Consider the following 25,936-nt stretch of genomic DNA (forward strand, 5'->3'; position numbering starts at 1 on the left):
CTTGTAAAAACTTAGAGAATGCATTTCACTCACTCAATCCCCAAGTAGTTGGCAACTCTAAAACGTAGTTTAAAGTTTACTAAGGTAAAATTGGTACAGCTTTCATTATTGTGTGGTTGACTTTTCTGATTAAGAGGTCTTTCCAGCCACCTGTCTAATCTTTTTTCAGGACCATGTAAATTGATGTTTTTTTTAGGAATTACTGTAAAACTAATTAACTATTTTTTTCATTTAACCTTTTCTTCGTATGATCTAGTTTCTGTCCTAGATTCTAAACATTTATTTTACTATTTATTAAATACAAAAATCCAAAAATAAAGATAGTGTCTGTATTGTCTCTTACCAATACTGTGTTGGCATTTGATTTTTTTTTTTTAAGATTTTATTTATTTATTCATGAGAGATACAGAAAGAGAGAGGCAGAGACATAGGCAGAGGGAGAGAGAAGCAGGCTCCATTCAGGAGCCTGACGCGGGACTCAGTCCCAGGTTTCCAGGATCATGCCCTGGGCCAAGGCAGGCGCTGAACCACTGAGCCACCCAGGGATCCCCAAGGAAGAAAATTTTTTAATCAGGGTACACTTGAAGTGTGTTGTCTCAGGAAGATATGTACATTGGAATATTAATCAAGATAGTCTGCAAATTAGTGTTGGTGTTAGCTGCCACTGAGTTTCTTTTAACTTTTTGTTTTAAATAATTATAAATTCAAAGGACAATATATGTGCCTTTGTATACCTCAATCAGGATAACTCAACTGTACCATCATATATATATATATATATATATATATATATATTTAGTTCATAAATATAACAGAATCATGCAGTGTATATCCTTTGTGATTGGCTTTTTTCACTTAGCATTGAAGTTCATCCAACTTGTTTCATATAATATAGATCATTCCTTCTTATTGGTGAGTAGTATTCCTTAATATGTTTATTTAACCATTGACCCAGTGAAACACATTTGAGTAGTTTCCAGGCTTTGATTATTACAGATAAAGCTGCTATGAACATTAATGTGCAGGCTTTTGTGTAAACGTAAGTTTTATATCTCCTGGAATAAATACCTATGAGTGCAGTTGCTGGGTCCGTTTTTAGTTTGACAAGAAATTCTACGGTATTTCCGAGAATACCTATGCTGTGTTACGTTATCTCCCAGCAGTGTATGTGTGACCCAGTTTTTCCTGTATTCAGTATTTGGGGTTAGCACTTTTTTACTTTAAGCATTCTCAGGTATGCAGTGATCTCTTATTATACTTTAAATTTGTATTTCTCTAAATGGCTAATATGTTAAATGTCTTTTCATGTGTTTATTTGCCACCTATATATCCTCTGGTGAAGTGATTGTCCTTGTGTTTGCCCATTTTCTAATTAGATTGTTTTTAACATTGAGTTTGAGTATTCTGTTTTATATATTCTAGACCCAAAGTCTTTGTCATATATGTGATGTAGAAATATTTTCTCCCAGTGTACAGTTTGTCTTTTCATTCTCTTTAACAGACTGTCATACAGCAGAAACTTATAATTCTGATGAGATCCGGTTTAATCAGTTTCCTCTATGGATCATGATTTTGGTATCAACTTAAGAACTCTGCCTTTCCTGGGTACAAAAGAGTTTCTCCTGTGTTCTATTCTAGAAGTTTACAGTTTCACATTTAAGTGCATCATCAGTATTTGAGTGTGTGAGGTCAAAGGATTTTTGTTTTTTGGGTTTGGTTTTGTTTTTTACTCCTGGATGTGCAGTTGCCCCAGCATCATTTATTGAAAAAAGCCATCCCTCCTCCATTGAGTTGCTTGTTTCTTGGCCAATAATTAATTAGGCATATTGATACGGATCTATTTCTGGGTTCTATATTCTCTTCCCTTGATTTCTGTTCATTCCAAGATGGTACCACTGATTTGATTACTGCAGCTTTTAATAACCCTTAATATCAAGGAGAGTCATTCCTTCTTTATTTTTCTTTTTCAAAATTGTATTGGGTATTTTAAGGCCTTTCCATATAAATATTACAATAAGCTTGTCAGTGTCTACAAAGAAGCTTGCTGTGGGACGCCTGGGTGGCTCAGCTGTTAAGCATCTGCCTTCAGCTCAGAGTGTGATCCTGGAGTTCTGGGTTCGAGTCCCACATCAGGCTCCCTGCATGGAGCCTGCTCCTCCCTCTGCCTATGTCTCTGCCTCTCTCTGTGTGTGTCTCATGAATAAATAAAATATTAAAAAAAAAAGAAACTTGCTGAGATTTTGATAAGAATTAGATTAAACCTATAGATCACTCTAGGGAGAACTGACATCTTTTACTGTGTTGAGTCTTCAGTCCATGACCACAGTATGACTCTGCAGGTATTTAGGTCTTCTTTCATTTCTTCCATTAACACTTTATAATGTTCATCATACATATCCTGTATATGTTTCTTTAGGTTTATACCTGTGTTTTATTTTCTTTGGAGCAATTGAAAATGGTATTGCATTTTTTATTTTGGTTTCCAGTTGTTCATGGTCAGTGTACAGAAATGCAGGTGAAATTATTTATCTTATACCCTATGGCCCTAACTGAAATTGCTTATTAGTTCTAGGCGTTTGTAGATTCTTTGGGATATTCTACATAGAAAATCATGCAATTAGAGACAACTTTATTTTTCCTTTTCAGTATTTCTGTCTTTAATTTATTTCTTCCATTATAGTGGCTAAAACTTCAGTATTGTTAAAATATTAAGTTGTGAGAGCAGACATCCTTTCCTTGTTCTTGATGTTAGAAGGAAATAATTAATAATAATTAAGTCTTTCACCATTAAGTATTATATCCCTTGTAAGGTTTTTTTTTTTTTTTTTCACATATATGAAATTGTCATGTATGTGATTTGGAAATCTTTTCTCCTAGGGTATAGTGCCTTTTCATCCTCTTAACCAACTCTTTCACAGAGCAAAAGCTTTTTGCTGAGATCCAGTTTATCAGTTTTCTTCTTATGGATCGTGATTTTTATTCTTAGCATACTGAGAGTTTTTATCATGAATCAGTATTCAATTTTGTCAGATGGCTTTTTCTACATCGATGGGTAGCATGATGTGATTTTTTTTCTTCTTTAGCCTGTTGATAGGATAAGCTATTATATTGGTTGATTTTCAGATATTGAACCAATTTCACATACCACCTGACTGTAGTATATTATTTTTAAATGTTTTGTTGGAGAAGATTTTAATTGTGTGGAGTTTTGCATCTAGGTTCACGAGAAATAGTTTGGCTGTGTGTGTGTGTGCACACGTTTGTGTGTTCTGTCTTATTTGGCTTTGGTATCAGAGCTATAGTGACTTCATAAAACAGGTTGGAAAGTGTTCTTACTCTGTTTTCTGGAAAAAAATGTATAAGATTTCTGTTAATTCTTTAAAATTTGATATTGGCTTTTAATATACTACAATAAATAAAAAATAGAGTATAAATTTCTGCAAACTTAAAATAGAATTTTGACTGCTAGGTGGTCTAATAAATCACTTATGACAGGGCAGCCCGGGTGGCCCAGCAGTTTAGCGCCTCCTTCAGCCCAGGGGCTGATCCTGGAGACCTGGGATCGAGTCCCACGTTGGGCTCCCTGCATGGAGCCTGCTTCTCCCTCTGCCTGTGTCTCTGCCTCTCTCTCTCTCTCTCTCTCTCTCATGAATAAATAAATAAAATCTTTTTTAAAAATTCGCTTATGACATAAATGACTGATTCATTTTAGTTCCCTTAATTTCTATTTTGTGAAGCTCTTAAGCTAATAATGTTATGCAAACTCTTCTTGAGAGTTTTTAAGGTGATAACTAGTATTCTCTAAGAAAGGAATGGTCAGACACGTTTGAGAATAATTCCACCTTTTACTCTCCTACCTACCGCCAGAGTCCTATGCATATTATATTTATAGGCTCTGAGAATCTTGTGGTTTAAAAAAAAAAAAGCAAGCTTATTTTTAATCTAGCATTTTCCAGTTGTATTTATTACATGTTCTCTGTTAACATTTAATTGAACATTAGTTTGGAAAAGTTCAACTCTATCCTTACTTCAACTGACTTGGAGAAGATATCATAATTTTCTTTATTTTATCCAATCAGAGCTCGAAGGAAGAAACCCATATCCCCTTCTTTAGGTACTTTCTAAGCTATTTCACTGAGTTCTTGACACTCAGCATTTACTGATCGAAAGGATCATGTAATGTTTCTATTTTGCTGGTGGTCCGTAAGGCTTCTAGATTATTACAGGTAGGACTTCTTTCTTGTTTATACTGGGAGAAAGGACAGAACAGTTCTGACCAGAAGAGATGGAAACAATTCTCTCTTCTCCTTCCTTTTGCACTTGGGTCTCAAGGCTCTCCTATTAAACCTGAAAGGAAACCTTTTTTTAAAGGGTAATCTTGATGTACATTTACATATGTATAGATGCCTGTGTGTGGAGGTACAGATAGATATATTGTAGCTCTGCCTACTGGAAGAGCCAAAAAGCAAGATTATTCAGTAGTAATGAGCATACCTAGCACCTTTCTCTAATCCATTCTACATTAAATAAGACCAAGAATCTGTGGAGAAATGGCTGATTCCAGGGCTGTGGCAGGGTAGGTGCAAGATGAACCTGGAACCTCTTACTATGCCAGAAATTAACCATTAAAAAAAATGACAGGAGCATATCACAATGACACAAGAATTTCTCCACTGGCTGGTTCTGGGACAATTTAAGCAGGGGAATAATTTAACGTAATAATGAATAAAGCAGTGAAAAATGTAGGAATTCATGAGTGCATACTGATAATAAAAAATCATGAAGGGTAGCCTCTTGCTTTTAATAGTATAAAGCCAAAAGCTGAGTGGTACAATGTGAGGAGAGTACTGGAGTTGGAAGAAAATTTTTGTAATTATTGTTACCAAGACTGAATTATGTAAGAATCATCAATGTGTTCTCAATATAAGAGGAAATTTTGATGAGGAACAGGATATTTGTATGATCTTAAGCTCTCCCTACCAAGTGTTTATTAGTTACAAGAGAGGGGAAAAATAAACAATAGTTATACTGTGGAACAGTTGGGTAATTTCTTGACTGGTGATAATAATTTTCATCACTTATGAGGGACAGATGAACATTATGTGCCTCTAGATGTGATACCCTGCGAAGGACTAAGAAAGTTGAGTATGCAGTATGCCATCTAAGAGTATGTAGTCTAATCATAATAGGAATAATAATAATAATAATAAATATTCTGTGGAGAGTTCTGTACTCTTCAAAAACATCAGTGTCTTTTAAAAGACAAAGGCTGTGGAAATGTTCTAGATTAAAGGAGGCCAAAGAGACAATAACAAAAATAGTACCTGATCCTAGACTGGTCTCATGCTGGAGGGGATAAATATTACAAATTATTGGATCAGCTGAGAAAATTGGAATGTAGGCTGGCGATTAAATTGTTGTATGAGTGTAAATTTATGAAGTTGGTGACTGTAATGTGATTATATAAAAGAGTCTAAGGAAATACACTCTGAAATATTTAGCAGTAGGGAACCGTTATGAATGTAATTTACCCTTTAGTGCCTCAAAAAATATACTGAGTGCACATAGAGATATAAAATAGAGAATACATTCAAATGATAACAATAAAATTTAACAGTAGGTGAATCTGGGTATAGGATATGTGGGTGTTCCATGTACATTTTTTTTTTTGAGATTTTATTTATTTATGTGAGAGAGAAACCAAGAATGCGAGAGAGAAAGAGCGCAAGCAGAAGCACAGGGGAAGGACAGAGGGAGAAGCAGGCTCCATGCTGAGCAAGGAGCCTGATGTGGGGCTTGATCCTAGGACCTCCGGATTATGATCTGAGCTGAAAGCAGACACGCAACCGACTGAGCCACTTAGGCATCCCTACCTATACTAGTCTCATTTTGCAATTTTTATAAGTGTGAATTTGTAAAAAAAAAAAAAAAAAAAAGAAGAAGAAGAAGAAGAAGGAGGAGGAGGAGGGTTGTTTGTTTTTAATAGATCCTTATAGAACTTACTTGTTAAGGTACCTCTCAGAATACTCTTATCCCTGATTCTGAAAGATTACATTTCCTCCTTCCCTTTGCCTAGTTACACATTCACTTACAACACACAGTCTTCCCCCATTATTCTTCTGGTGCTACTTTCTTAAATATAAAATCTATAGCATCATCCACAGAACTTTATCAAAAAGAATTCTATATGTGTGATTTCAAATCTTTCAAATGAGGGAATCTCCAGTCATTCTCCTCAATTACTTTCTAGAAGTGACTCTACTCTCTCTGCTTATGAATATAAAGAAGTTGAAGACTTTGATCATCTAGTTAGCCAGTGATAGCTTTGTCTTAGGTAAATAATAGTAATAATAGTAAATATCACCATTAACAACAGTATTTTCTGCTGCTCAGAATTTGTTTCAGGAACTTTTGCAAGTAGATTTTACTAATCATTGAGGGTTAATGCTTGAGTTGAAACCCACTTACATTCCTGGGCTGACAGATTTCTCCTTGCCTTGGATAGGGTGCCTCCTTTTCAATCGGATTACATTCTGTTTGTTTCCAATCCACAGTTTGTGCCATTTCAGGGCCCAAATATCCTTTTACTAGTGGTGTTACAGACATAACACACTTAGTCTGAGCTTCTATGGTATTTGTTACTTAAATATGTATATACATTTCATCTCTGTCATTTGACTCTAAGCATAAGGGCAAGGACTGGTTTGTACTACTTTGTATCTTCTTTAAAAAGTAATCAGGGATCCCTGGGTGGCGTAGCGGTTTGGCGCCTGCCTTTGGCCCAGGGCGCGATCCTGGAGACCCGGGATCGAGTCCCATGTCGGGCTCCCGGTGCATGGAGCCTGCTTCTCCCTCTGCCTGTGTCTCTGCCTCTCTCTCTATCTCTCTGTGACTATCATAAATAAATAAAAATTTAAAAAATAAAAAAATAAAAAAAAAAAATAAATAAAAAATAAAAAGTAATCAATTTAGGGATGCCTAGGTGGCTCAGCGGTTGAGTGTGTGCCATCAGCTCAGGGCCTGATCCCAGGTTCAGGGATTGAGTCCCATATTGGGCTTCCTGTGAGGAGCCTGCTTCTCCCTCTGTCTATGTCTATGCCTCTCTCTCTCTCTCTCTGTCTCTCATAAATAAATAAATAAAATCTTTTAAAAAAAATAATTTATATGTATGTACTATTGTATTCTTTTAGCTTGGATTTATTTTCTATCACATTTTCTCCTCCATCTATGTATTTTGTTTAACCATTTGTATATCTGGGTTTATCCCTACCAAGATATTTTAAAAGGAATTAGCCTCTATAATATGGCTCCTATTTTTTAAACAGTTATTGGCTAGCTGGGTCTCATTTTAATTGACAGAACTTAATTACAAGATGTAATCCATTTGCCTATTTCTCTGTAGACCCTGTTTTCTATTTAGAACACATTAGATGGCCCAAAAAATTTTGAAAATACACCTATTTCTAGGACCATATCTATGTTACATCTTTATCAGCTGTAGTTGAGCTGTCATTTGGAAGCGGTAGGTCATGCTGAAGCTAAATTCACTTTAATCATTGGCTCTGGTTTTTTGGTCGAATGAGATCCTAAAGTGAATTTTTACATGTTAGCATCTTAGGGCTTTAATATTTTTATGTCTAAAGAAGATTTGGTTCTCATATTTTAAAGATGTTATATGTGTTTGCATGACCTGTAAAAGGAAAGCTGCTTGCAGAGGCAAGAGCAGTCAGCCTCACAGGTACTTGTTTAACTTTCATAGAAAAGACACTGAGGTCCATAGCATGAGAATCTTCCTTTTCAGTCTTGATTGCCTTCCCTGATATGTTGGATGTGACTCATCATTCATGGTATAATATATGTCAAATATATTTTGGTGATGCAAAAGTAAGGTGATACTAGGTGAACTTGTTTTGTTTTTGTGAAGAATTAAATTTCGTAAGCGTGATTGGATCTGAAAGTTTTTATAGTGGGACATGCCAAAGTCCTATATAGGTAAGACCCTAAAAAGATATATAATATACCCTTAAGGAGTAGAACAATGCTAGTTGGTCCCTGATTTGGCTTTCTGGATTATCAGGATCGCCACTCTTTAATAGACCTTTCAATGATGATGGAAATATTTTATAATCTGTGCTTTCTGGTACAGTAGTATACACATGTAGCTGTTTAATGCTTGAAATGTGGCTAATTAATTATGGCTAAGGTACTAAATTTTTAATTTAATTTAAAGTGGCTAGTGGTTATCCTATTGAACAATGAAGATATGGAATGTTTTGGTTAGGGACCCAAACAAGTGTTTTAATCTATTTCAGGATCTCCAAAAGCCCTGTTTACAAAACAGTAACAAACAGAAATAGATCATGGAAAGTCATTGGAGAGAGAGCCTTATGGTCGAAACATGGGTGCAGAGATATTAACATATGGAGGTTTTTATGAAGGAATCTAAATATTTTAATTAGGAATGTTACAGAAGTGTAATACAGATCAAAATTGTAAATGGGCAGTGATATAGTAGGTTCAATTCTAGAGCTATTTATTAGATTCCTATGGGCCAGATGCTATCTATGTTAAACTTGAAGCAAGGAGGGCAGGTTTGGGGCAGCCAAAGGGCCCCCTCTTATTCCTACCACAGATAGCACTAATGGGTGGCTACATAGTTTTTCAGCGGTTTTTCCCACTTTACTAGAGGCAGTATCGGAATGCCTTTCAGTAGAGTACTGCAAATAGAGTTGGCATACAAAATGAACATGTTTACTGTCTCTGCAGAGATAATTAAGTCACAATGCCTCCTCTCAAGGAGATCAGGAGATCAGTCATATTCTAATACTTATCAAGTAGATTATAAAGTATGTGTAGAAAATAGGACAAAAGAAGGGCATTGATCTAGAACAGGAATTTTTAACCTTGGTGCCACAGCTTTTAGAGATACAAATTGCTTGTAATTTATGCAGAATGTTTTATGTTCACACAGTTTGTTTTTCTGGGAGAGGGTTCATAGCATCAAAAAAAGATAAAAGTGACAAGGAACCATTTACTAGTTGGGAGCAGTCAGGAATTCCACAGGACTTGATAATCAGGTTGGGTTTTGAAAAGATTAAATAGTTGTTTGCAGTCACTTGCTAGGTGGAGGCAGACAACAGCTAATATAAAGGCCTGAAGACATAAAATAGTATGCTGTATGAAATATGTGAAATTTGAGGAGCACCTGACTAGCTCAGTCGGCAGAGCACATGACTCTTGATCTCAGGGTTTTGAGTTCAAGCCCCATGTTGGGTATAGGGATTAGTTTGAAAAAAGAAAAGAAGTGTATGAAATTTGATACTGCTACATCATAAAGTGCTGATAAGACTAGAGAGATGAGGTCAGAAGGCCTCATACAGTCATAAGGATTTGGATTCTGAGGTGATGGGAAATTAAGAAGTATTAAGCAAGGGAAGAGTGTGAGACATTTTGATATCAAGCTACTTAATATTTTACTAATATTATTGTTAGTCTGGTTTAATTTTGATACGTAATTGAATGACATTTGATAATACGGTGTAGAGCAGTGGTTCCTGGCCCCCTTTCAAATCTTAACAAATATAAGAGATACATCACATTTCTGTCACCATGATTGTCATGAGGAAACGAGCCGCCTCAGCAGAAGTGCACTCATTGAGTGATAGCTGTTACTGTTTTTGGCAGTGGCTTCTAACACTTCTGCTTTAAATACCATTCCCTAAGCATTTGGTAAAGTAGTTACATAATCTATTAAGTACGATTTAAATATTCTAGAAACAATCTTAAAGACCTTATCCTTTTCTATTATATCAAACCATATGAAATTGCTGATACTTTATCTTTTTTATCTATAAGATTTTCATATAGTCCAATACATTTCATAATCTCTTTATGTTCTTAATGGGCTTCTAGTTTGTTTTTGAGGTGTGGGAAGGGAGTCCCATCCATTGTCCTTTTTTTTTTTTTTTTGTAAAGATTTTATTTATTTATTCATGAGAAACACACAGAGAGGCAGAGACACACACAGGCAGAGGGAGAAGCAGGCTCCATACAGGGAGCCCGATGTGGGACTTGATCCCGGGACTCCAGGATCACGCCCTGGGCAGAAGACAGACGCTAAACAGCTGAGCCACCCAGGGATCCCCACATCCATTGTCCTTTATGACTTACGTGTTTGTCAATAATAATAGTAACTTTAAATGTGGGAAGCCATAAATTTCTGATTTCTTTAGAAAATCTAGATTTTGTTTTTATCCAGACATCTGTTGAGAGGTTTTTGTCAGTGGTTTCACGTAGTAAATGATTGCTTATGGTTTCTTCTGTCAGCTTTTAGTTTGGATGCTGAGCAGCCTGATTATGATTTGGATTCTGAAGATGAAGTATTTGTGAATAAACTGAAAAAGAAAATGGACATCTGCCCATTGCAATTTGAGGAGATGATTGACCGTCTAGAAAAAGGCAGTGGTCAGCAGGTATAACTTCATTGTATATACCTATGTATGTATAGAAACAGGATAATGTTGGAGTGAGGGTAAGTGATCAGACTGTGGAATTAACAAGCATGAATTCATATCTCATCTCTGCCCAGTACTAATCTGTATAATTTTGAGCAATATGTTAAAAAACAACAGCAAAAAAGCCTCTGCGCCTGTTTCCCCTTCTGTAAAATAGAGATGATAAACATAATAAGATTATATTGTGTATAAAGCATCAATGATGGACATGTATAAAGCACTCGACATTTGCTGTTATTAATATTGTTATTGTCATTAAAGTTAGAAGTACTTTTGGACCTTATATATATCTATTATATGAAAATGACATAATGATTTTACATTTAGCCAGTCAGTCTGCAGGAAGCCAAGCTACTGCTAAAAGAAGATGATGAATTAATTAGAGAAGTTTATGAATACTGGATTAAAAAGAGAAAAAACTGTCGGGGGCCATCTCTTATCCCATCAGTAAAACAAGAAAAGCGTGATGGTTCCAGCACAAATGATCCTTATGTGGCTTTTAGAAGGCGTACTGAAAAAATGCAGACTCGAAAAGTAAGTGAATTTGAAAAAAAAAATTTTGTAATTTTTTTATAAAAGAAAAATTATTTATATTTATGAATGTCTCTGCATCTGAAGGCTGTGTCTTAATTTGTGTTTAAATAGACTTTCTGTACAAAGTAATAAAAAAATACTAATTTAAAATGTATCAACCTTAGGATTCATTACACAGCTATTAATGATATGTTTTAATGTTAAACTATTTAAAAATCATATATACCATTGATTTCCTGGTAATCCATATTCCCTTTCAGTGCCTTTAAATACTAACCAGCCCTTCAAATAATATGTATTCTTATATATCAATAGCTATGTTCAGAATGCCACTAGTTGGAAATTTTATTGACATTAAAAAAGCAACTTCATATTTTCAGAATCGCAAAAATGATGAAGCCTCTTATGAAAAAATGCTTAAACTGCGTCGAGATCTCAGTCGGGCTGTTACTATTCTAGAGATGATAAAAAGAAGAGAAAAGAGTAAAAGGGAGCTATTGCACTTAACACTGGAAATTATGGAAAAGAGGTAAAGTATACTTTAATAGGGTCGGCAGTATCATACCGTTAGTATTATGTGTATTGTAGTATGGTTCCTAATCAATTAACCCTAGAAATACCATCCTTTAATAATAAGTAGAGATTATTAAATGTGTGATATGATATACTTTGCATAATTTTACATCTGTTCCTCTCTTTATTTTCTTTAAAAGTGACTGGGCTCGGTAAAATTAAAATATACCAGGTATAATCTTATTCTTTTGTCCTTGTTTGAGTTTGAGTGCAGTGTTGGGAGGGAGAGAATATTTGTCACTTATAAAGTTTTTCATTTACTCACCAGATGGTACTGTTTTTGTTTTTTTTAAAAAAAAAAAAACACCTACTGGATTTTTTAACAGAAGTATAAAGAAGGGAGGGGAAGAGGCCCATAATTTTAACACTCAACGATTTGGCACAAGATACACAATGAAAACTTCAAGCCTCACTTCCCTATTTCCTAGTCAGTATCTCCGAAGAAAACCACTATTAAATTTCTCATAATTCATCTAAGGAAAATTAGTTTTATATAGTACAGGCAATTCAAATTGGCAGAAAGTTCTTCACCATTTTAGGCATTAATTTCAATATCTCCACCAAATCTTTCACCAAAATTGGTAAGTTAAAATTTGAACCTTTGTTTTTTTCCCCACAGTTACTATTTATGGTGCAAAGGGAAAGCTATAAGCCAAAAAATAACGGAAGAAACCAAAGGAATCATGTAATCTTCATTTTAAATTAGCATTCAGCAAGTAATCAAAGTTTAATATTGCCTTCAGTCTACTCAGTGTCTATAATCGTATCTCAGGCTTTAATAGTCCTAAATATTTACAGAACTAACTTTAATTTTTGCAGCTTTCTTTCCTATAATTTCAGGTATAATTTGGGTGACTATAATGGAGAGATCGTGTCTGAGGTTATGGCCCAGAGACAGCCAATGAAACCTACTTATGCCATCCCCATCATCCCGATCACTAATAGCAGTCAGTTTAAACATCAGGAAGCAATGGATGTGAAGGAATTCAAAGCAAATAAGGTGATAAAAATTTTTATGATAATAGTAGCTGGCAACAGAATGTTGTTTTATCATTAGAGTGAAAAAGAAAAATACGTATAAACCCTACTATGAACTATGCTGCAAAGTCAGCTTTTGATTCAAGACTAACCTGTTAATACAACAGTAGGAATAGTAAAGAGAGAGACTGTATAGATGAACTCTTTAAGAATTAACTTTTCCCAAAAAAAACTGTAATGCCATAAACTACATAAAACTTAATACAGACATTTAGTATCTGTACCAGCCATGATACTTGCCGTGATCTTTTTCTTTCCAACAGGTATTTTTACCTGTAGCCTCTCTTACCTGTCACGCACTTCATACTTGAATTAGCCTTTGCTCTTACCTGCACACATATTTCTAACATGCACTATCGGCTCAGTCACTCTTGCTTCTGTATTTTATCCTTATATTTAATGTATGTATTTAATGATTTCATCTCTATATCATCTAAAACTGCCTAGATTCACTCCAGAAAGCCTTTGTTGTTTAGCTTCCAAATCTTTACTTCCCTTTATTTTTGTGACACCTCCATATTAGAAGTTATCTGAGGTGCTTTGTATGTGTATAAGATTGTTTGCATTATTATTTTCCCAAAATGGATTTGTTAACTCTTTAGAATAGAGACTAGACCTCCCCCGCCCTTTTTATTTTCTCCTAGAATTTTCATAGAAAATTTAGGAAAAGGTACAGGAACCAATGATAAATACTAACTGTAGTTATAGGATTTCAGAAGCTTGAAGAACCTCTCTTCTTTTACTTTAAATGAAACAAAATATTTTATGAGATTATGTTTAGGTTGTAGGAACATGTCAGTGTTTCACAGAAACCAACCTGTAATACTTTACAATATAAGATGACAAAACATAAGCGTCTTAGATCTCTTCTGAGTGCAAATGACTTCATTATAGCTCTAACCCTGTTTTTAAAGCATACCCCAAACTGCAGGTTTGTTGAACATGGTTTCTAGTGTTTGATTAACATACGACTTTATTGCAGCAAGATAAAGCCGATCTTATCCGACCTAAACGTAAATATGAAAAGAAGCCCAAAGTCTTACCATCGTCTGCTGCTGCTACTCCTCAACAGACGAGTCCTGCTGCACTGCCCGTCTTTAATGCTAAAGATTTAAATCAGTATGACTTTCCCAGCTCAGATGAAGAACCTCTCTCCCAGGTAAAGATAAGAATTTCTCTATGAGCATAGAGGAGAAATGTATAGGAAGTCACATGTTTTGACCTAACCTGAATGTTTGGGTCAGGTTAGGATGTTGACCTAACCCACATGTTTGACCTGAATAGGCTAAGTCACATGTTTCATTTTATTTTAAAGGTCTTGTCTGGCTCTTCGGAAGCTGAAGAAGAAAATGATCCTGATGGTCCTTTTGCTTTCCGTAGGAAAGCAGGCTGTCAGTACTATGCTGTAAGTTTCAGGTTCTCTTTTTTAAATAATAAGTTGTTTGCCTTTAACTGACAAAATAAAATGTTTTGTTTTGTTTTGTTTTGTTTTGTTTTGTTTTGTTTTAGCCTCACTTAGACCAAACTGGCAACTGGCCTTGGACTAGTCCTAAAGATGGAGGATTAGGGGATGTACGATACAGATACTGCTTAACCACCCTCACTGTACCCCAGAGGTGTATTGGATTTACACGAAGACGGGTTGGGCGTGGTGGAAGGTAACTATTTCTGTATTCCTAGCATAGGTACAGTAGGGACAAAGACAGTAGGGTAACCAAATCTAGAGCTTTAGAGAGGGAACCCTTCTAAATAGCTCATTTGTTTCCATTTTCTGTTCTTAAATGATTTTTTGACTCAAATACTAAAAGAAAAAAAAAAAAAGAAAGAAGAAAAAAAAAATACTAAAAGAGATTACAAAAAGTTGTTTCAGAAGTTCTGGCACATATTAGAAGAAAGGACTGAATAGGCTAAGAAATGTCATGTAATTAGTACACTAGGTTGTTTAACTTCTCAGTGAAAACACTCTAGAAGGGGTCCCTGGGTGGCTCACTGGGTTAAGCATCTGACTCTGGGTTTCAGCTCAGGTCATGATCTCTAGGTCATAAGATTGAGCCCTGCCTCAGGCTCCACACTCAGGGCTCAGCACACAAGTCTGCTTGAGATACTCTGCCTCTCCCTGTCCCTCTGCCCCTCCCCCTGCTCATGTGCACTCATTCTCTCTCTCTCTCTCTCTCTCTCTCTCTCTCTCTCAAATGAATGAATGAATGAATGAATGAAATATTTTTTTAAAAAGGCTCCAGGATCCATGCATGGTCTGACCTTGACACCCAGTTTTTCAGGATCTAATCACTCTTTTGTTTAAACATGATAGTACCCCCTGTACACTCTAGATGCTTTGTGTGAGAATTTGTGTGGGAGGCAGGAAGGAATTACAGAACACATAAAAGTGAAGAAAAAGAAAGATAATCCTGTATAGGTAGGGGAAAAAGGGCAGAACATAGTATCAAGGTACTTTCAGGAAGAAACCTGAGGATGTAGAGGGGTTTTTTTGTTTGTTTCTTAAAGATTTTATTTACTTATTCATGAGAGAGAGAGAGAGAGAGAAAGAGGCAGAGACACAGCCAAAGGAAGAAGCAGTCTCCCCAAAAGGAGCCCAGGGTGGGACTCGATCCCACATAGATCCCGGGATCATGTCCTGAGCCATAGGCAGACACTCAACTGCTGAGCCACTCAGGCATCCCAGGATGTAGTTTTTAATGAATGTTTTATACGTATGTTTCTTTCATTTTCAAGTCTTAATTGCAGTTTTTAATTACTTTAGAATTGTCTGGACACTGAAATTATTTATTTTATTTAGTGCTTTCCCCCCAGTCATTACATTGATATCAATAGTAGCCAAAATTCCATGTCATTTATATTTTATTCTATACTAACATTAGTCACTGTTAGTATTTTAAGATGGAATTACTTATAAAGTTTATATAAATAACATAAAAATATATCTTCTACAGTAGTAGATCTCAAATATTTTGTCGATAAGAAATTTTAATGCTATAAAATATCCCAAAGATAGCATACCATTTACTGCTTTCTCCTACCTCTCCACCCCTGTCCCCCCCCCCCCCCCCAAAAAAAGAAGGAAGTTTTTGCTTAATAGAGAACTGACATTTTATAAAGTGTTTTGGTGCTTTGTAACGGAAAGAAAAATCTCTGATTGAAAAGCAGTTTGGAAAGAAAGATAAGTCCAGGTTTTATATCAGTAACATACTGGTAGATCAGCTCGTGGAACTGTTAGAAAGCTCTTGCTGATGTAAAATGAATTCTTCAAGGTGGATTGCTTTCTTCTTTAATCAGAACATTATAAAGTAAAAACTTTTATCAGAAATTGAGAATTTAAAAACAAATTGAGAATTTAGCTTAGAGGGTCAAATACTGAAATAATCAAATTTCTAGCTTTTAAATGTTTAGTATGAGATGGCTTTGGGGGAACTGGGAGGATCTTTTTTTATATAATTTTTGAATAGCTGTTTTACATATATGTTCCCTGCCTTATTTTTAACAGGGTCTTACTGGACAGAGCTCACTCAGACTATGACAGTATGTTTCGCCATCTGGATTTGGAAATGCTTTCCTCTCCACAACATTCTCCAGTCAATCAGTTTGCCAATACCTCAGAAACAAATACCTCGGACAAATCTTTCTCTAAAGACCTCAGTCAGATACTAGTCAATATCAAATCATGTAGATGGCGGCATTTTAGGCCTCGGACACCAACCCTACATGACAGTGACAATGATGAACTCTCCTGTAGAAAATTGTATAGGAGTATAAATCGAACAGGAACAGCACAACCTGGGACCCAGACATGCAGTACCTCCTCGCAAAGTAAAAGTAGCAGTGGTTCAGCACATTTTGGTATGTTTATTTGTTATGATGTACATTTCTATAGAAATGTCAGGTTCATCCATATTTTGAATATGTGGTTTATTATATTTAAAGCTAAAAGTCCTTTCTCTCAAATAATGAGGAAAAAGGACCTAGGTTAAGTATTTACTTGAATTGTTTATACATGTGTTTTCATTTAAACACACCCACACGCAAAGGTGATTTACTGCTACTTAATGTATGACATTTATTTCCTGGATATGCTCTGTGAACCCACAATTTACAATTCAGCAATTATATTATCAAAGAATATGAAAAGAAAATGGGCCATTAATTGTTACCATTTTATGCTTGGACACTTCTCTTGTGTTTTATTTAAACTTCAAAAGTAGTCTGGCAAGTCTGTAGATAGGCACAAGTCTTATCTACTGACAGTAATGCAGAATAATTTATAAGAGGGAACAATATTTAAACTAAAGGATTTTTAAAATTTTATAGGACTGTTAAAATTTTGGAGGCAATTCCAGATAACATCTACTTTAGCATTATGGCTACATTGTGAAATGTGTCTAAAATACATCCTGTCTTTAAATATTCCTAAAATTTTAGCTTTCTGGGGTTTTTTTTTGTTTGTTTGTTGTATTTATAAATTTATTTTTTATTGGTGTTCAATTTGTCAACATATAGAATAACACCCAGTGCTCATCCCATCAAGTGCCCCCCTCAGTGCCCATCATCCAGTCACCCCCACCTCCCCTTCCACCACCCCTAGTTTGTTTCCCAGAGTTAGGAGTCTTTCATGTTCTGTCTCCCTTTCTGATATTTCCCACTTATTTTTTCTCCTTTCCCCTTTATTCCCTTTCACTATTTTTTATATTCCCCAGCTTTCTGTTTTAAAGCATAAATCTGTGTTATTTGAGGCATGTAGATTATAGAAATTCACTGTTAGAATTATGTTACCATAGATTTTTTGTAAAGATCATTTAAACACAGATTTTGAATGGACTATAAAGGTATTTATTATGTTGCCCTAATTACCTGGTAAGGCTACAGTTAAACCTTTCTAATAAATACAAAAATGTACTGCTTATTCTTAAAGATCTCCAGAAAAGGTCCCATAAACTAATTTATTTTGTGTCTGGAAAACAAGTACTTGTATGAAATGGAAGTCTTTACTCATAAGAAAAATAATCACATTTCCAAAATCAACTAGAAGATATCTAAATTATTCTGAAGTCTAACGGATTAGTATAGTCCCATTAATTTCAGAGTCCATTTCTCTCAGCTATTATAGTCTTAAAAATCAAAATAAAGAACTTTCCAATATGGAGGAGGGCTATATAGTATGCAAGTATAGAGATTTTAAAGGTGTAAACTTGTAACATGTTTTCCCTGATAGATATTTAAGCTGTATAAATTCCTTGAGACTTCTTATAGGAAACTGGCATGCTCCATCAATCCCCATCTTTTCACCCTTTGAAGTAGAGAAGTTGAGGGGTGCCTGGCTGGCTTAGTCAGTAAAAGCAATGAAACTCTTGATCTCATGAGTTGTGAATTCAAGCCCCACGGTGGGTGTAGAGATTACTTAAACAAATAAAATCTAAAATAATAATAATAATAGAGAAGTCGAATTGTATAACTACCCTAGTATCTTTTAATGATCATTTTAAATGTAAATTATTTTGCTATACTGCATAAGTAAGCATTGATTTTATGAAACTTACTTCATTTGTGTTTTCCAAAGAACGTTAAAAAGTGAACATTGAACCAGTAGTGTTACCAAAAGTTTAGCTGAAAAACAATTTTTAATGACTGTATAATTTTCTTTTGAATCATTTCCTTCCCCATATAATGTGATACAACTTTTTAAAAATGAATTTTTTGTTGCACATAATTGTTTCAATTTTCCCTTAATATTTACTAGATTTTTTTGTATGCTTAAGAGAATAGATGCCTACAGATTGCTGTTGGGTCATGCTTTATTCTTTCCTATTTAGTAGAGTCCTATCATATGTATGTTACACTCAAGCAAATTCAACTATAGGCCCCTGAAGAAAAAATAAAATTTTAACAGTTCAAAAGTTATACAGGATTCTAAATACAATTCAACCAAAAGAACATATTCTCCAGAGTGGGCCACTCTGGGAATGGCAGAAGTGAATCTGTCGTTACTCAGAATATCCATGCCTCCTTTGCCGCTTCATTCAGAGGTTAATCTTCTCACCTTTGTGTAATTGTAATTTTAAAGATAATTTTTTTCATATAGATGGCCCCCAAATATAAGCCCAACTATTTAATCTGGTACTCAACCACAGAACCATAAGCCAGAGGAAAAACTGTCTGTGCTGGGCTTATTGAAAGAGACACATCCATTGTGGTAGACTCTAAAGGAATTTTCAAGGCTTAATTTTTACTATACTGACTTTAGAACTTAACCACTATATATGAGATAGAAGTCAGTTGATATATACTTTCTTGTTTGCTGCTTAAGCCAAGTATTTTGATTTAGCAGTTTTTTATTAATCTGTCATTATTTTAAATATTAATATTTATATGTATGCTGTGGCCTAGTGATGCCCTCTGGACTGATTTTCCTTTTTCTAAAAAATCACCTATAAAGATCCTATTTCAAACAGGAAATTCTAAATGAGGATATCAGGAGCCCATTATTTTTAATATAAAGGGCATGAGCTTTAACACACCAACTTTTGTAGTTCCTGGTGCTCAGAATTTTTTTGCTTGCTTCCCAGTCTTGGCCATTTTGCATAGTTGTGTGGCCAGATTAGTAACCTGGTTGGTCAGGTGCTCGAGTGCATGATCCTCTGGATAACACACAACAGAGTGACACAATGTTGGGAAGACTTAAATATATGTGTATTTAGAATTTCTAGGACTAGATTTTAGTACTATGAATAAATTGTGTATATTTAATAATCTTTGGTGATTTGGAAAGTTTTCGGTTTTTTTTTTTAATCTATAAAAGCACCTTTGAAAATGTATAGTGTTTTTTTCAGTTTGCATGTGTTTGAGTTTGGGGGATATGGGATGTCAGAATTAATACCTTTTCTCATAATTAGAATGGACTTTTATAACTTAGAAAGACTAAATAAAAAAGTGATTTTTTAAACCACCATTATATGTTCAGGATTTGAATTCTTAGTTCCCACTGAAATTTCATTCAGCATTCTAAGTAATTTTCCTAAGCTCACATACCTATACTAAAGATTTGGTTTATTTTCATAAATTAATAGGATATATGTAGCTAGAATGATGTGTTCTAAGTCTCAGGATCTGTAGCTTACTTAAATTAGTGCATTTTACTTCATAAAACTTGTAATATGCAATTACAAATTTCAAAAGAATTCTAGATTTGAGCATTGAATATTCTCATGGTTAGATTTTATAAATCTATAGGACCTTAATCCTTATCCAAGCATGTTTCACAATTCAAAATTACATCCTTAGCAGGGTGTAGAGTAGCACTCATAGTAAAATTAATAGTTTTATAGTTGTGTGCTGAAGTGCAGGATTACTCAAAATAAGTGGAAGGTTGGGTCACAGATTATCTCATGTTCAAGTAATTCAAAGCCGAATGAATTCAGATTCAGCCATGTTTGGCCATAGAAGGAAATACACCATCTTTTTCTTTTCAGGTTGGATTTTCTGGGTGGCTGATAAGTGCTTATGAACCTCAAAACTATCATTCAAGCTTGATCATCCTTTAGTATTTTCTGAAGTCATTTTATTTTATATTTATCTCTTTAAAGTTACCTTTTCCTTTATTAAAATAATTTTCTGCCTGTGTACTGCTCAAAGAAATTTCTGTTCGAAGGTGATCTTTTAAAATAAGTGTTTGGGTTCATTGGGTTTTCTTTTGGTTTGGGTTTTGGAGTGTTTTGCTTTTTTTTTTCTTTTAAACAAAACAATGTACATTTTGGTAATCTTAAATATGTCTTTTCAGATTATTAATTTTTTTCTAAGTACTTGTCCCCCTCACATACTCCTATTCTTTGATCATTTCCATTGAGATGCTCCAGCTGCAAGAAAATGACTATTCCAGGTGCTGGAGTGCCACAGAAGAATAGTTTCCTGTCCAAATGGACTGGTAACATCTTAGATTATTTTGTCTAAATTCCTAGCCCAGAGAATTGTTAACGGCTACCAAAACAGCAGTTGTTTCTGGCCTTTGCATAGACACCTCTAGTGAGGACAAATGCAACAATTTTCTAGATCAAGTTATTCTAGAGTTGGGAATCTTGTTTAGAAAGTTTTGTCCGAATATGAACAACAGCTACCTCCTTAAGTTTAAACCTACAGGTTCCTCTGTTGCCCTTAGAAGCATACTAAGTTTTCTTGCTTTCCAGCATCATAGTGTGCTTCAAAATTTGAAGTCCTGTCATGCTCCTTCCCTATTCTCAGCATTTAGTCATGTCCCTCACATAACTCTTGTCCCATACCTAGACTCTTCTCAGGTGCTCTATAGATAAGGGTGTTTTGTTTTGTTTTGTTTAAAGGACTTGATTCATAGTGTGGGGTACATTAAAAGTTTGATTATTTCTTGTAGGTAATATTAAACAAACTTATGGCTATTTCTTTTTATATTTAATATCTCAATGGTTTAGGGATAGATTTTCCCCCCATTCCACTACTATCTTTGTGACCTCAGATGAAAGTTTCATCATCTTTATTGTGAAGTTGTGGGAGGAAATCACCAACGGTGCCTCTAAAAATTTGAGGTTCTGTAAAATGCTTCTGATTCTAGATTTGGTCATATGTCCATGAAACCATTCTGCCCATCTTCATGCTAGTTGCAAACTTGACTATCACTCTGTCTAGAGGTAGACCTAGAACCTAGAACTGTAACACTTTCTACCTTGAATAGAGACTAGGGAAAAATATGGTCATGTTTATTTATTTCCACGTAGCATTTGACTGGACTTTTAATTATAATGCTATCTGAAGTCTTCTCAGTTTTCTGTATAAATAGCAATGTAAAACCCAGTTCAGATTATATTTCCCCAGATTTACTACCTTACCTTTGTCCAAGTTTTCCTACTTATTTATATAGCCTTTTGGATTGGAAATTTGTTTCTCAGAAGAAATATAAAATCCTTGTGTCGCAGAGGTGGAAAGGGCTTTAGTGATCACCTAACTTAATCCAAGTATTTTGGATGAACATGACTGAGCCCCAAAAAGTTTAGTTACTTGGCCAGGTATACCTGGCTAGTTATGATAGAGCCAAGAGCTTAAAAAAAAAACAACAGCAACAACAAATCAAGGTCTCCTGGCTCCTAGACCCATGGTTTTTACTTTCAGCTTATATGTTGTTCAGCCTATGTGTTTCTTCTAGGTCATTTATGAAAAATGTCTGGGGAAAATTTCATAACTAGGCTCCAAAAGAAATATTTCTAAGCAGTAGATTGACAGTATTGATCTAAAATCATGATGAGTATTAGTTGCATTTCTATTTCTAAATCTTGTATTAGGGAGAAGTTAACAGTTGTTTAAAAAAGTGAAATTCACAAGCTCCTCAGAGACCAAGGATTAAAATGTTGAACTTAAATTAGGGCAAAAAAAAAATGGATTTGATTTATTATTATTTATTATTGCTAATTTTTTTATTAAAACATATACAAACATAAATAAATTTCCATAAAATATTACTTTCATTCCTGTAAATGGAGTTTTTTGTATATAGTTCTCCAATGAATGCTAAATTATTATGTTTGTAGAAATATAATGACCTGACCTTGTAAAAATTATCCTTTTTTTAAAAAAAAATTTACTGAATATCCCTTGGTAGGATGTTCAGACTTTAAGCAACTCACTCAAACTTAGGAAGTTAAAGTATTAATCTCAAAAACATACTAGCAAAACTAGGGATCTTTAGGTTAAACAGTTACATTTATGGATTTTTAAAAAACATAAATACAAATGTTACATTAATTATAAACAATATTTCAGGGCAGCATTAATTTTTGTAAATTTTCAGGTTTTGATTCAACACATTTCTATTATATGGAAATAGTCATTTTGACAAAAAATTACTTTATGTCAGTATTTAGAAGTTATCTAGTCAATAAGTCTTCCCTATAGTATTCAGATCTGACAATTACAATATAGTAGGAAAAGAAATACATCAAAGGACAGTTTTTATAGCAAGAAATTATGTTTTTGCTCTTGTAGCCCAAGAACTTAGTTCAAGTGTAAAGCCTGTGTAGACACTAATAATTTCTGGGGTTTTCTTAGATATTGTTTCATAATTTTCTGATTCATTGAAAATATGGTAGAATTTCTACCTAAACATTTTGTAGTGGTACTACTCAGAAAAGCTGTTATACTGGAAGATAAAGATTCTTTACAAGTTATGAGTGAAAGTTATAAAACTTGATGAAGTGATATTTTCTTCAACTAAATTATTAAAATGCAATTAAAGACAACAAATTAGGTGACAGTGTTTTGAGAACATTAAACTTTAGATTGAGGAAATTTGCATTGCATGATTTATAGATTCCCTGGTATTCAGGGATGCATGATAACCTTTTTTGTGTTTTGAAATAATTCTTAATCCAAACATCACAGGTTTCTTAAAGAAGCCTTTAAAGTCAGATGTTGTGATTGTATGTGCCCTTTTTTTTTTTTTTTCCTTTTTTTAATTGGCAAAAGTAAGAAAAAAGAAAAAGGTTTCCTTTTTAAAAACTGCACACACTTTTTTGGGGGGTAATAAATGAACATTTTTTTGTTTGTTTTTTTTAGAACTGAGCTCTCCATAGACAAACATAAGTAGCATAACACAGTGTCTTTCCTCAGACATCATTCTGTACAGTAAATCAACATAAACAACTCCGTTCTTATTGACTGGATTTTTTCCAGGTGGGTTAATTGGGTGGGGAAAATTAATTAACCTTAACATTTGGAGCCTCTTTTCTTCCTGTTAAAGGATGAGTTCTTTAAAAAAATAAAGTAAAGGTAATAAACCAACAATCTTATATTCCATATAGAGAAAATGTTTATAATGGCTAAAATTAGAAAATATGTAGAACAATTAGTATTTATACACAGAACTGTTAGGGTTCATCTGAATGCATTGGGACAGTAATATGAGTAAACTAGAAACCAAATGGTAATTAATCAGATTTCTTCTCAAGCTCAGTGCAAAGTTGAATTCCAAATATGTGGATTTAAAAAGCTGGATTACCTTTTTACACTGTCTAGCGCAAATGTCATAGCTTATAAAAATAACGGTTCTGAAACTTGAGAAGTGAGTTCTCTTTCCTATGTCGGGAAGTTTATACTTTTGTGTTGCTTTAAACTCGAGCCACTCCTGTTAAGTGTGGTTGTAAAAAATGCAGAATTTTTCTTATGAAAGTGATCTTTAGCAGGATCATGAGCCTTTGTCAGATGCTTTAATTCTGCACAAAAATTTTTTTAATGCTGTAATTTGTTTTGGTACTTTACGATGTGTATGCTATCTGTGCATTTTTATGAAGTGTTTCCTCGTTTTATGTTCAGCATTTACAGCCGAACAATACCAGCAACATCAACAGCAACTGGCACTAATGCAGAAACAGCAGCTTGCCCAAATTCAGCAACAGCAAGCAAATAGTAATTCCTCCACCACCACTGCACAGGTGAGGGATTTGTCTGTCTTATGATTATCCCTCATTGTTTCCCACCAGAGTTCATCTCTAATTACCAACTGTTGTCATAGAACCTTGCATCTAACCAGCAGAAAAGTGGCTTTCGCCTGAATCTACATCATAGCCATTCTATACAGGGTTTAGAAAGAGCATTACAGGTGAGTATGGAAGCCGTTGCCTCTGCTCCCTATTTTAAAAAGTAAAACTAAGAAAGCATAGTTAAATGAGATCAAGACACTGTCTTCCAAGCCTGTCCTATAGTTTATGCATTTATCTCTTTAACATATAATCTCACCCAGCTCGTTATCTTGGATATTTTAATTATTATTAAAAGTTATGTAAAGTTATCATTATTAAACCTCTCTTAATTGCAAGAAATCACTTTTAAACCTCAGGTATGATGAATGTTTGCCATTTAAACACATGTAAGGTTCAAAGGCTGAAATTTGAATCTAAGAGTTTTAAAGGAAAAATCGATTTTAAAAAATTAGAGGAGCTTCTTAATTTCTAGGCCAAGCTATGCTATGATATTTTGTTACATCAATTCTAAAGGGATAGTTAGCTTACTGTCCCAAAGGTGCCTTGGTTTATATGTGAATATGTGTGTAAGTTTGGTGAAGAAAGAACCTTACATACTCATTTTTCATTATATGTACTTGCAAATCACTGAAATGTTTTACAAGCGTATTTCTCGTCTGACACTTCGTGTCAGAGGTTTAGTGCTTCCACATTAAAGAAGGTTTATTTTTGTAATTGACCTGTCCATATTACACACTGTCACATATGAAGATCAAAATTCATAATCCCTGAGTTCTTAGATTGCTTGAGCATTCTTCAAACCTATGACTCAAAAGACATGAAGATATTTCAGTGGTTTGCCACTCTGGTTTATATTCAGACTGATTGTTGTATACTTGTGTAGCTTTAATAAATTAATTTGAGACTAAACAATGCTGATTAGATTTGTTCTGCATTTTCTTTTTTAGGGTTTTGTTTCCAAGACTTTGGATTCTGCTAGTGCTCAATTTGCTGCTTCTGCTTTGGTGACATCAGAACAACTGATGGGATTCAAGATGAAGGATGATGTGGTGCTTGGAATTGGGGTGAATGGCGTCCTTCCAGCCTCAGGTAAGGATAAAGACATTTAAGGGTACCTGGATGGCTCAGTCCATTGAGCATCCGACTCTTGGTTTTCACTTGGATCATAATCTCAGGGTCCTGGGATCGAGCTCCACATCGGGACTCCTGCTCAGCCTGAGTCCCCTTGAGATTCTCTCTCTCCCCCCACCCCTCCCCCCCCAGCTCTCTCTCAAAAATAAATACATAAATCTTTAAAAAGAGATAGACTTCTAAATTGTTCTGATGTTTATAACATATATCAGTGGTAAACAGCAAAGCCATACATTGCTTAGCCATACATTTCTTTCTCTTTCTCTAGGAGTATACAAGGGCTTACACCTCAGCAGTACTACACCAACAGCACTTGTACACACGAGTCCATCAACGGCAGGTTCAACATTGTTACAACCTTCAAACATGACACAGACTTCAGGTTCCCACAGTGCGCTGAGTCATCAAGTCACTGCTGCCAATTCTGCAACAGCTCAGGTTCTGATCGGGAACAACATTCGATTAACTGTCCCTTCGTCAGTTGCCACTGTAAACTCTATCGCCCCCATCAATGCACGACACATACCTAGGACTTTAAGTGCTGTCCCGTCGTCTGCCTTAAAGCTGGCTGCCGCAGCAAACTGTCAAGTCTCCAAGGTTGCATCTTCATCTGCTGTAGATTCAGTTCCAAGGTCAGTAGTT

General features: G+C 34.8%; 1 protein-coding gene across 3 annotated transcripts in view; it reads left to right on the forward strand.

Moving 5' to 3' along the window:
• The window catches only part of EPC1 (enhancer of polycomb homolog 1), a 93,856-nt gene that overhangs the window by 64,789 nt on the left and 3,131 nt on the right, over positions 1–25,936 (forward strand). For 2 of the 3 annotated variants that reach the window (XM_041765567.1, XM_041765565.1), the window contains exons 3-14: positions 10,327–10,472; positions 10,842–11,048; positions 11,429–11,577; positions 12,462–12,621; positions 13,642–13,818; positions 13,975–14,064; positions 14,169–14,317; positions 16,162–16,514; positions 23,997–24,115; positions 24,196–24,282; positions 25,111–25,252; positions 25,563–25,926. In XM_041765567.1, coding sequence (XP_041621501.1) covers positions 10,327–10,472; positions 10,842–11,048; positions 11,429–11,577; positions 12,462–12,621; positions 13,642–13,818; positions 13,975–14,064; positions 14,169–14,317; positions 16,162–16,514; positions 23,997–24,115; positions 24,196–24,282; positions 25,111–25,252; positions 25,563–25,926 — 2,143 coding nt within the window. The remainder of the gene's footprint in view (positions 1–10,326; positions 10,473–10,841; positions 11,049–11,428; positions 11,578–12,461; positions 12,622–13,641; positions 13,819–13,974; positions 14,065–14,168; positions 14,318–16,161; positions 16,515–23,996; positions 24,116–24,195; positions 24,283–25,110; positions 25,253–25,562; positions 25,927–25,936) is intronic. The other variant, XM_041765566.1, reaches the window with a different exon arrangement.

Source organism: Vulpes lagopus, chromosome 8 (assembly GCF_018345385.1).
Source record: "Vulpes lagopus strain Blue_001 chromosome 8, ASM1834538v1, whole genome shotgun sequence".
Classification (NCBI taxonomy): domain Eukaryota; kingdom Metazoa; phylum Chordata; class Mammalia; order Carnivora; family Canidae; genus Vulpes; species Vulpes lagopus.